Source organism: Labrus bergylta, chromosome 24 (assembly GCF_963930695.1).
Source record: "Labrus bergylta chromosome 24, fLabBer1.1, whole genome shotgun sequence".
NCBI lineage: Eukaryota > Metazoa > Chordata > Actinopteri > Labriformes > Labridae > Labrus > Labrus bergylta.
Window position 1 is genome coordinate 2,169,058 of NC_089218.1, and position 14,597 is coordinate 2,183,654.

Below are 14,597 nucleotides of genomic sequence, written 5' to 3' on the forward strand. Positions count from 1 at the left end.
CCAGGGGTCTGACAGACATATAGAGGAGGACCAGGGGTCTGACAGACATATAGAGGAGGACCAGGGGTCTGACAGACATAGAGAGGAGGACCAGGGGTCTGACAGACATATAGAGGAGGACCAGGGGTCTGACAGACATATAGAGGAGGACCAGGGGTCTGACAGACATAGAGAGGAGGACCAGGGGTCTGACAGACATAGAGAGGAGGACCAGGGGTCTGACAGACATATAGAGGAGGACCAGGGGTCTGACAGACATAGAGAGGAGGACCAGGGGTCTGACAGACATAGAGAGGAGGACTAGGGGTCTGACAGACATAGAGAGGAGGACCAGGGGTCTGACAGACATAGAGAGGAGGACCAGGGGTCTGACAGACATAGAGAGGAGGACCAGGGGTCTGACAGACATATAGAGGAGGACCAGGGGTCTGACAGACATAGAGAGGAGGACTGGTCTTATCTGGTGCTGCCTTCACTTTGCATTATGACCACAGTTTAAGATTTATTGTAATTATCAGCCAGGGGAAGACGAGGCCGCTTTCAGGTTTGATTCATTACCGAGATCGCAGCGCTGTGAATGTGACCTTCCTTCAGGCATGATGGATGCAATATGTGTGCATGTGTTTGTGTGAGAGAGAGAAAGCGAGAGTGGGAGACTGTTTTTAGCAGTCAAACCCAGACGCAGCGTGTGCACCATCTAGTGGTTATCAAAGTGCACTGCATCCTTCCTGTAAGGTCATTTATTATAAAAACAGGGAATAAATGTTATTTTAAATAAGTCTGGGTGTATATTAACACAGATTCATACGGCGACTGGGTTACCTTTCAAAGACAAGTTAAAGTTGGTTGGTTTGCTTCTGTTTGTGGTTTGTTGCAGCTCATTTTGCATTTGTTGAGCTGCAGCTTTTCTTCCGCTTCACTTCTGTGTAATCTGTAGGAAATATAAACCGCTGTTAATCAGATAATTCTGATGTTCCTTTTTTGCATTCTCATTGGTTCCAGAGGCAGAGCACAGGTGCTGACAGGAAGTGGCCAGAGATGCTGACAGGAAGTGACCAGAGGACGGCAGCTGTTCTTGAGAGTTCTTATCAGCATCAAAGCCATCCTAGATATCCTCCTCCTCCTCATCATCATCATCAATAAGTCCGTAGGTGTTCATGAAACTGAGCTGGCTCTTTAGCTTTTTGCTCGCTTACAGAACGGACAAACTCCCTCACCCAGGTCTACACTCGCTCCTGATCTCTCCATCAATGCATGACCTCACGTCCTGTTTGTGCATGTGTGTGTATTTCAGGCCTTTGTGTGTGAGATTGGCTTATCCTCAATTAACCCAAAGGCAGAGCAGCTAAGTAAAATATATTCATTTTAAATATAAAGTGTAAAACAAGAAACACGTAAAAGAAAACACACATCAGTCTGTTGCTTTTTTTTTTTATGAAACTGCAAAACAAGTTTTAATAGAAAAAGATGCAAACATGGGAACAGGTATAAAAACAGTCGTCAGAAGCAGCAGCATGCTCGCTGTGTTTGGCACACGGGCCCGACTCGCACGCAGATGTTTACAAAGAGAGAGAGAGAGAGAGCACGTCTGCTGCACGCGCTTCTTTTATTACAATCATCCTAAAAATACCCCGACGTTATCGAATAAGAGCGGAGCGCCGAGGAACGACAATCATCTGCTCTAAAAAACATAAATAACAAATGATGTAAAAACAGACTCAATGACATGTTCCCTTTGGTAGATCGAGGCTGAAGAGGTTCTTTTAATGCAAGTGAAGTTTTTCCTCTTCTATGAAGGACGGAGAACACACACACCTCTACAACAGCACACACACACACACACTATATATACTGTAAACTAGTGTTGTAGTACTCGGAATCGGTCTTTTTGAAGGTCTCGTCTCAGAATCAAAAGCATCCCCCGGTTAAGAACGCAACCCATTCATTGATTATGGTCTTGGTCTTGGCTCGGTCTCGGAGCACTCTGGTCTCGGGTATGTCTTGGTCTCAGTTGGTGTGGTCTTGACTACAACACTAATATACACACACGCAGCATGTCAGCTTTTTATATTACCAGCCAGCCAGCAGCCCAAAGAATAAAGAGTCTCATATATGACCTTTTCTTCCGTCTAAATCCAGAATACTGCATCCTCTAAGGCAAAGGATTAGGGACAAATCTAAAAACGGAAGGATTGTGTTTTTAAAAGGGAAGTAGCTGCACTTAAACCTGTTCTCCTTAAAACGGCCACCAGAGTGAGACATTTCCTTTTGCAAAGACGTTATGTCCCTGCTTGTCAGTAAATTTTATTCCCTCAGTAAACATTTTCCTAACAAGTTTTTGGTCCCAATCCGTAGTTTCAAGTCTTCTTTATAAATATACATTATTGGGTGTCTAGGACGTTTGTTGTTGTCAAAGTATCAAAACAGGTTTTAAATATTGTTTGATTTTTACGATAACCGTATTAAAGTTTAAAAATCTGGAATGGTGACGACCCTGATCAGGCGTATGGATGATTTCTGGATTGATGCGGTAGTGACTCTGGGCTTGGCAGCACGTTAACCACATCAGAGATAAATCCCTGACTCTGTGTTTACGACCCGTGGTAGAGCTGGATGCTGCTGGTCACCGCCTGCTTGTACCTCTGCTCCGCCTGCAGGCTGCTGTTGTGGTCGAGTCGGCTGCTGTTTAGCTCCTCCGCCGTGTCCCCGAAGCCGTGGTAGTGTCCGTAATGCAGGTCCTCCGATCCCCCCAGGGGCCCCCACCACGCCTGGCGGTGGGACACACAGCTGCTTGGGCTGCCGGTGAGATGGAGGGAGCCACACATGTCTGAAAAAGAGCGCTGAGACGGCGGTGCTGCGTGCTGATTGGCTGGTGGAGGGGTTGCGTGGGAGGGAGTTACTGCTGGATTGGAGGTGTCCTGGTCATAAGGCAGCGTGTGGTGATGGCCGTTTGTGAAGGCTTTGGTGTCCTCCTCTTCTTCTTCTTCTTTTTTAAACAACAAACGTTTCAGAGTGAATTTACAACATTCAAATAAAAACATATTTTATTTTATGAACACTAAGGAATTAAAACAAACGGTCCTGACCTGAGTTCATCTCCTCTGCAGACTCCGTGTTCATGCTCTCCAGCTCGTCTCCTCCTCCGTTCTGCAGCAACATGTCTGCAGCAGGAGACAGAGGAGTGTTAAGAAGGATGCACCGACATTGCATCATTAGGTAAAAAGATTGAATCAATAAATCAACTTTGTGTCCGAGAGTAAAGTCAAAATGTGGAGAATAAAGCTGAGAACAGGGTCTAATCATTTTCTTCTGATGTCTTACTGTCAGCTCTCCTCGCTCTCTTCATGTGTCCACTCTCTGCAGCATTCAAAAGTCTCTTCCTGCTCAGCAGCTCCTGACCAAAGTGGGCGCCGTTTCCGTTCTGCTCGCCGTTCAAGTGGACTCCGCCGAGCTGCTGCAGGTGCTTCTGGGTTTTGGAAAGGAGGAGGAAGCCTTCCTGGAAGCCTTGAGCGAGAGCGAGGTCTGCCGCCGTCTGACCGCTGGCGTTCTTTAAACTGAAGAAGAAGAAAAAACAGATTCATGTTTCACATCTCGCTCCTTCATTCAGCCCCGACGTCAAGCTCCCAGGTTAGAAGGCATTTTATTATTTTAACAGTGTTTCAATATTTTCATGATTTATCATTTCAAACTTTTATTACTGAAAGATGCAAACATGATTAAAAAACAGGAACTTTGAAGTGTTCGTCGAGGAAATTTAAGGGTGGATGCAAATCACGGCAGTGTAGAAATTGTGACATATTTGAATTGTCCTGGGAGGTGCATGGAATTCTCTGCAGGGTTGCTATTCTCGTCATAACACCGTAAGGACGTACCTTAGCCCGCTGCCAAACTTACATTGCGCTATAATTTGGCGACTGTGGCGCTCTGTGGACATGAAGGAGAAGCTGTTCTCCCTGATCACAGTTATTGTTCTCCTACATCGTCTTTGAAACAACTGTCTTAAGGTGGAAATGTTACAGACTGTCGCTTTAAGGAAAAGTCTTGTTCCCTGAAATGTTGGCTGGATAATCCTAGCTCTTTGTTTGTACTCGTCTCCTCACTTGCTCCTTGCTCCTCACCTTCTTTACCTCCACTGCAGATAAACAATCATGCAGCTACAGTGACTCCTCTGGGCGTGTCCGTAGACGTTGTTTGTACAGTATCATAAAAACCGTCAGTTGTGGCTCTGCACACAGGTCTAAACACGACAATCATCATCGCTGCCGTCTTTGCATTGAAGTTAATTACTCCAAAAAATACCTCCGTCTGTGGAAACATGAAGCTGAACTTGTAACTGTACGGGCTGCGCCTCCGCAAATGTCAGAATGTACAGACAGTTTTTATCTAGCAGCACGTGGAGAGGAAGCTCCACATGGTCCAAAAGCAACTCTAACATGTGAGTTCAAACTCTAACATACTGTATGTTCACACACAAAAGTGTCAAATTAAAAGTAACAGGTGCTACAAGTTTCTACGCCCTCTTCATTGTCTCACCCCAAGGCTGAAAAGTCAGACACCCTGCTGCTGCCGTCACTGACACTGAATTTGCATTTTTTAAAAGTACTGAGGGGCTAAATGACTTCAAGGAATGAAACGTTTTTAATTTGCTTCCTCTTCACCACGACGTTCCGGTACAACGCCTGCGATACCACAGACGCTGCACTAATCTGTCTGTTCAACTCGCGCTCCATTTCAGCCTCGCTCCTGAACAAGACCCTGAGATTTGGACTTCATATTGTTTGTCACAAACATGTTGTTTTTCACCAGAACTAACCAAGTCTCACAACAACACAAAAAACGTATCAATCAAAAAAGTTGACGACAAACAACTTCCATGTTCTGCAAGGTGAAATAACCACTTTGTGACTGGAGTCTGGTGGATTTGGAAGAAAACGATGAAGCAGCTGAAGTCCAAATCAAACGCTTTAACAAATGACTTCTAACTCTGGGTGATGTGTAGCTGCTGCTGTGCTTCACACTCACAAAGATCACACTGCTGGATACTCACTGTGGTTTAGCACCTGCTATCAACAGGACCTGGATACACTCCAAGCTGCCGGAACGAGCCGCCTTGTGGACTGGAGCCTCACCGACAAAATCCTAAAACGTAATAAAAAAAAAGTTATAACGATAAAAAAAGAGGCGAATTCAAACACAACTCAAATTTTTGTCTGACTGACCGACCTGCCTGTTGACGTCAGCTCCAGCCTGAGTGAGCCACACGACGCACTGAGGGTGTCCTCCAAACGCCGCCGTGTGTGTCGGAGTCTGGTTGAAGCGGCTGGTCACCGTGTTCACCTCACAGCCCATCTGCACCAGGCGCACCACACACTCCAACTGTGTGCACACAATCACGGCAAACAGGTCATTAAAAGGACAAAGGAAAACGTCTGAGTGAAGTGAATCAGCACACAATGGAGGGGCTCTTGTTAATAAAAGCTGACAGGAGCCTCCTGCAGAGCACAGATTGACTTTTAGTGTAAGACATTTCCCTTATTTGAATATGAATAGAGCTTTGTTACATGTAGTCACATTTATTTACAGTGACAGAGGAAGAAGAGTAAAGGCAAAAAGTATTGAAAGCATTACAGAAACATATCATAAATATAAACCATTTATTATATTATTAGGAATGTATTTACCATTAATGTCATTATTATAATGTCGTTATAGCCAAAAATAACAAACGATTTTTTGATTTTAATAGGAAAAACCTTTTATTTATTTAATTTCTGCTAAATATATGGTTTAAAAATAAAGAAAAAATTAGATGTCAACAAATAAATCTTAAATACATTTGTAAAACACTCTAAAATGTTTTTGTTTTTAAATTAATGCTGTTTCAATAACTTATAAAATTAAAGTAAAATAAATCAATGTAATAGTAAACAAAATGTGTTCTTATATTACACATTTACTACATTTTTTAGACGCTCTAAAATGTATTTAATATTTTTTTAAATTATTTTTATTATTATTATTATTAATTATTATTTTAATCAACTTAATTAAAAAGATGAAGTAAAATAAAATAATAAACGTATGTAAATAAATATATATTTGATTGTATGTTTGCACTGTTTCCTCTAAACATTTTTTAAATGAATTATAAATAAAGAAGAAAAAAACCTTTTGTTTCAGTGATTTGTATGTTATTTTTGTTTTTTTTATTTTTAAAACATTCATAATTTATTAAAAAAAAACTGTTTTTTTTTTTTTTCCGGAAAATATTTTTTACTTCCTATTTATAAGTAGCCGTTTGGCGCCTAGAAAGCCATTGGCTCCCCGTGAGCCAATGAAAAAGCGTCAACCGGCTACTGTATCTTTTTTTTTTTTTTTTTTTAACTAACACAACTTTATTGTACATTTAAAAACAGATGAAACTGTATCGGAGCAGCTTCACCGCATTAAAAAAAAAAAAAAAAAAAGCGTTAGACTTTACAAACACAAAAAAATTACATTAAATCTTCACCCTTTTCGATTTAATTTACTTTCATTTGTCGTTTCCTGTCTGAGGAACTTGAGGAGAACAATTTGCGAAGCTGTGATTTAAGTTACTGTAAATTAAGATCTGTACTGTAGGTTGTGCATTTCAAAGTAAGAGTTTGTAAGTAAGAGACGATCTGTGCAGCTAAATCTCTTAATCTAGTTTGTAGTTTTTACTAATCCTTACCTGTCCATAGTGTGCAGCCCAGTGCAAAGGGGTCCATCCGTAGCTGGAGTCCTCAGCAGTCAGATGAACCTGGTTCGAGAGCTGCTGCGAGAGTGACACCAGAACTCCAACATCTCCATCCCGGCAGGCTCGGTGGACGGGAAACCTGTTCCCAAACACCTCATCATTACAGGTGGAGAAGTCCGGTTCCGGTCCCGCCGACATTAGTGAACTCATGACAGCAGGAGCGTGTTTCTCCCGGTGTCTCCAGGTTGCAGAGAGTCGCCTGAAAAAGGTTTAAACACAAAGGAAGAGGAGATAAGCTGCTCTGCCCGGCTGGAGACACTGAAAACCCGGGCTGGATTCAAGGGTGTTATGTCGAATAGTGCTACCCATCGAGATGTGCGCCTATGCAGCTCTGCGCATGCTCCGCGCAGTAGCCTACAAGAAATATTACTTTATTGTGGCTTCTCGTCTGTCGAAAAGTTATTCATCCAAAATGTTAAATTAAGGGTTTAGTATCGAAATATGCGCCCTGTTTACTTACGGTAAAAAAGCAGCGAGTAGTGTTGTTTAAAAGTGGAGTCTCTGGTTGCACATATTAACAAGGTAGCAAATCTCGACATAACACCAGAGGTTGATTAAAACAGCGGGGCATTTTTAGTCGTTTATTTAGAAGATTTTGGCCGAAAAAAACAACTTTTTCTCCTTCTCTCCCATAAAATCTAAGTGATATTTTCTCACAAGTAAGGAAGAATGTGTATCTACTTATATTTTATTATTTAAAATCTGTTAACTTTAGATTTTCACCCCCCCCCCCCTTTTATGTTTTTTATGGTAATATGTAAGCATGCTAGCATTGCCTAACATGAAGGCCACGTTGCTTACTTAATTAATTAATGATGTATTTATGTTAATTCCTGCAGGAAAACTAGAAATAAAAGAAGCAGAAAGCTACGCAGTTGACACAACTACCACAAGATGGCGTCATCTTTAGGTGGGAAATCACTGGTTCTTGGTCTCCAAGGAGCTCAGGTAAATCTAATGACACAGGTAAACTCAGCTCTGAAGAAACACACCTTGAAGCTGCTGTGAGGATTATTTAACTGGCTATGAAATGGTCAAAAGTGAATACTGATGTATCTGTATGACCATCAAATGTAAGACCATCAACATAATAGATGATGCTGCTTTAAATCTGGGGAGTTGGTGACAGACAAAGTGATGAAGTTCACACTGCCTAAACCACCTTAGAGTTCATTTCCCACACTAAAGATACATTTGACAGTTGAATATAAAGCATCAATAGATTTTTGTTGTTGTTAAAAAACACTTCTTACACATGCACAGGACAAAATCAGCAAAAAGACAAGTTAGGGTCACCATACTTTCAAACTGGGACACTGGGATAGGGACTATTCAAAACCAGGGCATAGTAGTGTTTATAGAAATCTGCTGGGATTCGGGACACAGCTTTAAGACGGGACAGTCCCAGTCAAACCGTAGTGGATGGTCAGTCCTCGCTGCTTCATCCAGAGGGTGCGTTAAAATCATACCAAATTGAAAATTCCTTCTTCAATTGACCAATGAATTTCTAAACACTGTGGAGTGTGATTCCCCAAAGGAGAAAAGGTAAAAGCACTTTTTTTAGTTTTTCTCCCCCTGCCTAATGAATTGTAGACTTTTATGTCTGTTCATCTCATAAACTCGTTGTTTGTAGATAAGTAGACGGTTGTTAGGGACTCTTAATATTTTGATATCTGTAATCTTTTTCCAAACGCAGGACAGTTTTGTGCGAGTGAGGAAAAGCGATTTGGACAAGTTGACCACGGAAGTGATGCAGCTCAGAGAGTTCCTGCCCCGAGTGCTGAACAGAGACCTGATGGAGATGCTGCACAAAGCTCGAGCAGCTCACACAGGTAACGCTTACACTAAGATGACACCTGTGAGGCAGAAAATACAAGGGGGAACCTTGTTAGCTAATATGTGTGTGACTTTAATGAAGGCGTATTTAAACCCAAATCCACAAATTGTGTGCACATACAGTTAAAAACCAGAAGCAGTTTTCACTTCTTTCTCACCAGTAGGGGTCCTCCTGATATCAGTTCTGACTTTTTGTGTGTGTTTAGTGAAGGAGCAGTTTACTCAAGAACAGGAGCAGCTGAGACAGGAGTGTCTTCACCTGCAGTCCCGACTCGATGCAGTGCAGACAGAGTGTCAGAAAGAGAGAGAGGTGCGGAGCAGCGAGCGACATCATGAATTTAGATTAACTCTAAATTATCCTCACTTAGAGAGAAATTAACCTCTGGGAAGTCTTTGCAATACTCAGCGTTGTTGTTAAGTCTGGACACCATCCTTAATTTTGTTATATCTCAAAGTTTGAGTTGTGTTAACCCTTTACGTGTGTGTGTGTGTGTGTGTGTGTGTGTGTGTGTGTTAAGGAGAAGCTGTTGTTGCGGGAGCAGCTGTGGCAGAGCGGAGCAGAGCTGCAGCAGCAGGCCGACTTCTGCTCCAGTCTGGGATCTGCATCCTGCAGTCTGCTGTGGAGCTGCTCCTCCAGCGAGCAGACGGTCACACACTGGCTCGCTGACGTGAGTCGTCACTTAGTTAGAAGGAGGACATACTGGCTGCTGCATTGTTGTCAGAGAAGCCAGCACTTCAACATAGCATGTTTCCTTAATGTCTGATCAGATAGTAAGATACCTTTATCATCTCACTCTCTACACATCTCACTGTAAAAAAGTCTTAAATTTGATGGAGTGTGCAGCAACCCCGTATCTCTGAGGTGTTGTTCATGAAGGTGTGTTATCTAAAGTGTGTTTGTGATGGTTCAGGGGAAGCTGCAGTCCTTCCTGCTGGTCGCTGCTCAGACTCTGGAGAGCTTCGTCAGGTCTCTGGACGAGGAGGTGAAAGCTGAGGACCACAACTCCCAGGAGCACCAGTTCGTTCTGGCTGTAGCTGGAACCATCACCAGTAAGTTCACAGCTTCAATTTAGCAGCACACGGATGTGGATGTGGATGTGTCTGACCAGGAATCCTCCCACAACCCTCTTTTTTTTCTTCTTTATACCCTGTCACTCAGATATCGCAGCAGTACCTTGTGGGCGGGACTTTCTGTCCAGCTCGGCTCACGTGCTGTTGGACACTCTGATGAAACTTCTGGAGCTGATGAAATCGGGAGTCTTCCCCAAACTCAAAGTGTGCGTTGAACACCATGCAGCGCCAACAATATCCTCCCTTTGTTTTTAAATTTCCAGTCAGACATGTTGGTGATCAGATGTGGGCAGTAGGTGTCAGTGCTGTTCTTCCGCCCACATCTGATCAACGGCATGTCTTGTTTCTGCTCGTGGAGGTAGTTTACAGGATTTTTATTAACTACCTGTTCGTCTACAGGTTGATGCTGATGGCTCTGTATAACGTCAGCATCAGTATTAAAGGACTGAAGTACATCAGTGAGAACCCCGGACTGCTGCCTCTTATCTGGACCCTGCTGGACGGTAAGAAGAATATAGGGAGTGTCATTCAGAATAACTCTGTATTTTAACTCCTAACAAACCTGCAGCAAGACAACAGACTGAGTTTCTCCTCCAGGTCTAACACCTTGTGATCATGATGTTTGAAATGTGATGTGAGCCTCTGATCTGTGTGCGCGACAGATGGAGACTGGGAGGTGTGTCTGCACTCGCTGCGTCTCCTGCAGTCTGTGTTGTTGGAGGAGGAGGTGCTGCTCCTGCTGGGCTCGTCTCTGCTGGATCCTGAACTCCAGGCTCGGGTCAGCGGGCTCACCTCCAGCAAGCAGCCCAGTCTGAGAGTGACTGCCCAGCAGACTCTGGAGGACCTGCAGACCCTCACACAGGTAACACCTTCAAAGCAGGGGGTTAACTCTTGTGGTTCTCTAAAAGTGTAAGTGAAAACAGTAGACTGTGAAGTCCTTTAGAAATGAAATGAAGAGTCATTGTCTATTTTCAGGGTCGGAGATCTAAACAGAGCAGCCTCTGATGTGGATTATGTGTCTTCAGTAGTTCACTTCTGTTCATGACTTCAGTATTTGTGCTGTTTTTTGCACGCCATGTGTTGAACAGGGACATAAAGGAGATTCCCACGTTTTCATCGACAGTTTAACCTGTACATTTTCTCTTTTTGTTTACTTGCACTGTTCAAAGAATTGTTCTAAAAATTGTTCCTTAATTGCACACTTAATGTTTATATGATATCACCCGTGAATACGAGACATATTAAAGTTCATGTTTTCACACTTTCAGGGCGCTATCTTCGTGTTTTATAAACTGTATGCGTTATCAGCGATCCATCACATTCACTCACTAAACTCTTCATTCTGGTTCACACTTAAAAAGGCTTCTATAGAATTTAAACGATGCAGTAATACGTCCCGGCGTTTTCGGACTGCAGGAATTTCTTGATAGTTCTAGAAACTGTTGCAATCCTTTTTTACTGATTCCACTCCGCAGGAACGACGATGAACTCTTTTAGTTCCTAGAACCTCATTAAGAGGAACCTTTTTTCGCTCCTGCTTCAGAGTAGGTACCACGGCGGTGTGAACGCAGACAGAAAAAAATCCCCATGGTGTGAAGTTCTCAGGGCAAACTCTAGTGGATAGACTATCATCTGCATGTGGACAAACAAGAGGTGAATTCATAACGATGATGACTTGAGGAGACCTAGCAGCACAAACCTGCCAGTAAACATGTTCCCTCCCAAAATTATGCAAAGGCCTTTGGATGATTTCATAACAGGTGAGTTCATAATAAAATTTCACCTTGATACAGTTGTCAGAAATGGGGTATTATACATCTGGAAACAAAACATATTATTTGAAGCTGTAGGTTCTTTACCTGTAAAGTTTGGCATTTTAAACATGGAGCTCTATGGGTACTGACTCGCTTTTGGTGCCAGCCCTCAAGTGGCGATTCATGGAACTGCAGTTTTTTTTGGCACGTTCCTGTCTGTTTACATTTTTCAAGCTGAGGAATTTGCTGCTTAAATAGCACAAATTCAAGAACTTTTAAGGGGAGTTAACCCATTTTGTTCACACCTTAACCTCCATGAACTAATAATCTGCATGTCTGTGATTGCTACACAACAAAAGACACTCCATGTGGATGTCAAAGTCTTTGACTGCACTAGAGTTGCATTTGAAACCTGAAGAAGAGTACAAGAATAAATCCACACAAGTTTCCTTTTTGTTAATTGTACAGCTTTATTATCTGTTTCTTTAGTATGGACTTCTCAGTTATGAGCAGGTATCCATTAAACAAGGCCTACGCTACAGAACAGGAGATATTTAAGACGAGAGAGGAGAGCACAAGAATGGAAGCAGCCATGGGGCCTCGGAGGACTTCACTGATGGAAAATCTGGGACAAGACACGAGTGACATTTACCTCCAGGCTTAACCCCACCCACCTGTACCTGTCAGAGGGCTCGCTCTGACGAAGACCACCAACAACCAGCAGTGAACGTCTCATCCGTCTGTGGGGTTTCTCTTAGAAAACTCCAGCCGCCCCTCACTTCACCATCCTCATGGGGGAGATTTGTGCTAAGCTCCAAACAATGATACTAATAATACTTTGTGCTAAGAAGAATCTACGGAGGAGAAAGTGGGGAGGACACAGAAATCCTCGAAGGGAAAGTGAGAAGAAAAAGCCCAAAGGTTGTAAGACGGAGACTCTGCGGTCGTCCGTCCAAGTCGATGCAGCATCGCCACCGCTCGGTTTCTAGGAGGAGACAGCGGCGTTGGGCTTGTCGTCGCGGGTGACGGGGATGTTGCGCTCGCTGCGGCTGGATTCGTTCCCGCCGCCGAGCTTTGGGCCCCACAGGGTGAGCAGACCGTCAGCTGTCAGGGTGCAGGTGATCGCTGACTGGTCGACGCTGGAGGGGAGGCGGTAGCGACGGTGGAACTCGCGGGAGATGTATCCGTGGTCGTCCTGGGAAAAACAGCGAGAGGATGGCAGAGTCAGGTGAAGACTTAATGATAATATACTCCCAAAAGTACATTCTCTTTTTATCATATAAGAAGGAGGCGTAGACACCCGTTTATGTTCCTTTACATCTTTTTGTTTTGTCATCACTGTGTTGTTTTTTTAGGGCGAGAGCTGGAAACACTTGGACGGGAGGGTGGGGGTATGGGCGATGCATAAGGCTTTGTTGTTGGCTCATGTTAGTGCTGGCTTGGTTATTCATTTGCATCCATAATTCACGTTCATGATATGAGCTGGGGTGCTAATTTTGTCTAAGGAAAAACAAGCTTCAAACTAAATTAACTGAGCTAAGAAAGAAGCTCAAACATTTCCTCAGAGTAACTTTTAGTTCAACCAAATGCTAAAAAACAACATTAACAGGTCGCCATGTAAAGGACTTGTCATTCACAGGTCGCCCCGCCCTAGCTCCTCCCCCTCTTTGACTTGAGTCTAGAGATTCCCCCTGCAGCCACAAATATTCCCCTGACGCTTCACCTCTGAGGTCTTCTTATCAAGATCCTCATTGCATCATTGTATGTTTTTTGAGGCCCCTGCAAACTTTATATGTTTTTGAATGGACTGATGATAAGTCATACACGAGGAGGGCCTGCAAACGAAACTAAACACTGACACTACTCCAAAACAGTTTGTCAACAGATGATCCTCTATCACCTGTTTTCCTCCCCCTAATTCTGGTGTTTCATATCAGTTTTTCTACCGTGAAGCACTTTGTGGATTGCACATCTGCGGGATGCAGAACACTACCTGTCGTTCTCCGTGCTTGCCCTGGATCTCCACGTAGTCGTCGGTGATCTTCACGCAGAGCTCGTCAGGGGAGAAGTGCTTGACGTCCAGGTAAACTGTGAACTTTTCCCTGTCGGACCTCACCTGAGGGGAAAACAAACGATGACAACGTTAATGCGGCCAAAAACTTTGATTCATTCAAGAGCGTAAACATCTAAAAACGTTTAGAAAATTCTTCACTTTAAAGCAGTTTAAGTTATTTTTTGATGTAAACTCGAGGCTGTTTCTGGAAACATTCAAACAAAATGACGATATGTGAACAGAGAAACTTGTAAAATTTCAAATCACACTCTCCTGTCGAACTAAGCATCAATTCTGGTGTTTTAAACCTCAAAAACTTGTTAGCGTGTAGATGAAAACAACCTCCCTCCTCCTTAATTTCTACTTTCCCACTACATGATAATTTAACCAACTTTGTCTCAATCTTTCTCCTGAATTCATGAGTTTTTGAGTTCTGATGCTGCTCTCTTTACCTCTGAGATGCCGGAGTTGGAAGAGTCCAAAAAGCTGCGAAACAGCGTATGTCTGTAGTGGGGGCTGATGGTGGTGGCGGCGTAGGGGTAGAGGTCGTAGTCGAACATGCCTTCCCCGAAAAACTGGTCAAAGAGTCGAGCGGGGTAGACGGAGCCCAGGGCGCGTCTGAACCAGGGGTGCTGGATGGCAATATCCATAGTGACTTTAGACAGTGTGGTGAAGCTCAGGTGAAGATGTAGCAGCTCAGCTCAGAGTCCAGGAAAGGGAACGAAGGGAGGAAGAAGTGAGGCGGGAAGAGAGAACAGAGTGTCGATGAAAAGCAACAAGAGAAGAAGAGTTTGCAGAGTGCTTCGTCCTCTGCTCCACGGCCGCCTCCTCTTTTTATACCTGAGAGCCAGAAAGAGGGGCTTTAGCCAGGATCCCTCTGGAATGGCATTATCTCATGGTGGGTTGGGCCCCGTCAGCATAATCAGGCCTGAGGATGGAGAGGAGAGAGAGAGGGATGGGGGGGGGGGGGGGGCACCGCTGGGTCCAGACCCTGTGCCACCCACAGACCAGACACCCCTGGCTGCCAAAACAAACCCTGCAGGCCGAAGAGGAGGGAGGAAGAGGAGGAGGGCAGGACGCAGACAATGAGGTCAGGAAGCAAACT

At 43.8% G+C, this 14,597-nt stretch overlaps 3 protein-coding genes across 4 annotated transcripts; 1 reads left to right on the top strand and 2 right to left on the bottom strand.

The window, feature by feature from the left end:
- Positions 1-1,424: 1,424 nt before the first annotated feature.
- Positions 1,425-6,928, bottom strand: LOC110001118 (ankyrin repeat domain-containing protein 10). 2 transcript variants are annotated; one of them, XM_020656554.3, is made up of 6 exons: positions 6,713-6,928; positions 5,224-5,376; positions 5,048-5,139; positions 3,322-3,554; positions 3,087-3,161; positions 1,425-2,983 (listed from the first exon to the last, which is right to left on the bottom strand). In XM_020656554.3, exons 1-6 carry the CDS (start codon positions 6,926-6,928, stop codon positions 2,592-2,594), a joined length of 1,161 nt encoding a protein of 386 aa, XP_020512210.1. In that variant the 3' UTR covers positions 1,425-2,591. The 2 variants fall into 2 exon arrangements, with proteins under 2 accessions (XP_020512210.1, XP_020512209.1); XM_020656553.3 differs by having other exon boundaries at positions 1,425-2,986.
- hsf2bp (heat shock transcription factor 2 binding protein) lies at positions 6,852-10,952 on the top strand. The gene is made up of 10 exons (XM_020626278.3): positions 6,852-6,986; positions 7,627-7,726; positions 8,475-8,610; positions 8,821-8,924; positions 9,133-9,282; positions 9,526-9,664; positions 9,774-9,891; positions 10,085-10,188; positions 10,348-10,547; positions 10,661-10,952. The coding sequence occupies exons 2-10, from the start codon at positions 7,673-7,675 to the stop codon at positions 10,688-10,690; spliced, it is 1,035 nt and encodes a 344-aa protein (XP_020481934.2). The 5' UTR covers positions 6,852-6,986; positions 7,627-7,672; the 3' UTR covers positions 10,691-10,952.
- Positions 10,953-11,869: 917 nt separating this feature from the next.
- Positions 11,870-14,312, bottom strand: cryaa (crystallin, alpha A). The gene is made up of 3 exons (XM_020656565.3): positions 13,945-14,312; positions 13,433-13,555; positions 11,870-12,634 (listed from the first exon to the last, which is right to left on the bottom strand). Exons 1-3 carry the CDS (start codon positions 14,140-14,142, stop codon positions 12,425-12,427), a joined length of 531 nt encoding a protein of 176 aa, XP_020512221.1. The 5' UTR covers positions 14,143-14,312; the 3' UTR covers positions 11,870-12,424.
- Positions 14,313-14,597: the final 285 nt, after the last annotated feature.

Excerpts from the sequence above, each read along its gene's own strand:
- hsf2bp (XM_020626278.3), top strand. The coding sequence starts at position 7,673 with ATGGCGTCATCTTTAGGTGGGAAATCACTGGTTCTTGGTCTCCAAGGA. Across the intron at positions 9,283-9,525 it reads TCACACACTGGCTCGCTGAC|GGGAAGCTGCAGTCCTTCCT; the intron begins GTGAGTCGTCAC and ends GTGATGGTTCAG. Across the intron at positions 10,189-10,347 it reads TATCTGGACCCTGCTGGACG|ATGGAGACTGGGAGGTGTGT; the intron begins GTAAGAAGAATA and ends TGTGCGCGACAG.
- cryaa (XM_020656565.3), bottom strand. The coding sequence starts at position 14,142 with ATGGATATTGCCATCCAGCACCCCTGGTTCAGACGCGCCCTGGGCTCC. Across the intron at positions 13,556-13,944 it reads CCAACTCCGGCATCTCAGAG|GTGAGGTCCGACAGGGAAAA; the intron begins GTAAAGAGAGCA and ends TTTTCCCCTCAG. Across the intron at positions 12,635-13,432 it reads GCAAGCACGGAGAACGACAG|GACGACCACGGATACATCTC; the intron begins GTAGTGTTCTGC and ends TGTTTTTCCCAG.
- LOC110001118 (XM_020656553.3), bottom strand. The coding sequence starts at position 6,928 with ATGAGTTCACTAATGTCGGCGGGACCGGAACCGGACTTCTCCACCTGT. Across the intron at positions 3,555-5,047 it reads ATAGCAGGTGCTAAACCACA|TTTAAAGAACGCCAGCGGTC; the intron begins GTGAGTATCCAG and ends CTTCTTCTTCAG. Across the intron at positions 3,162-3,321 it reads GAGAGCGAGGAGAGCTGACA|ACATGTTGCTGCAGAACGGA; the intron begins GTAAGACATCAG and ends CTCCTGCTGCAG.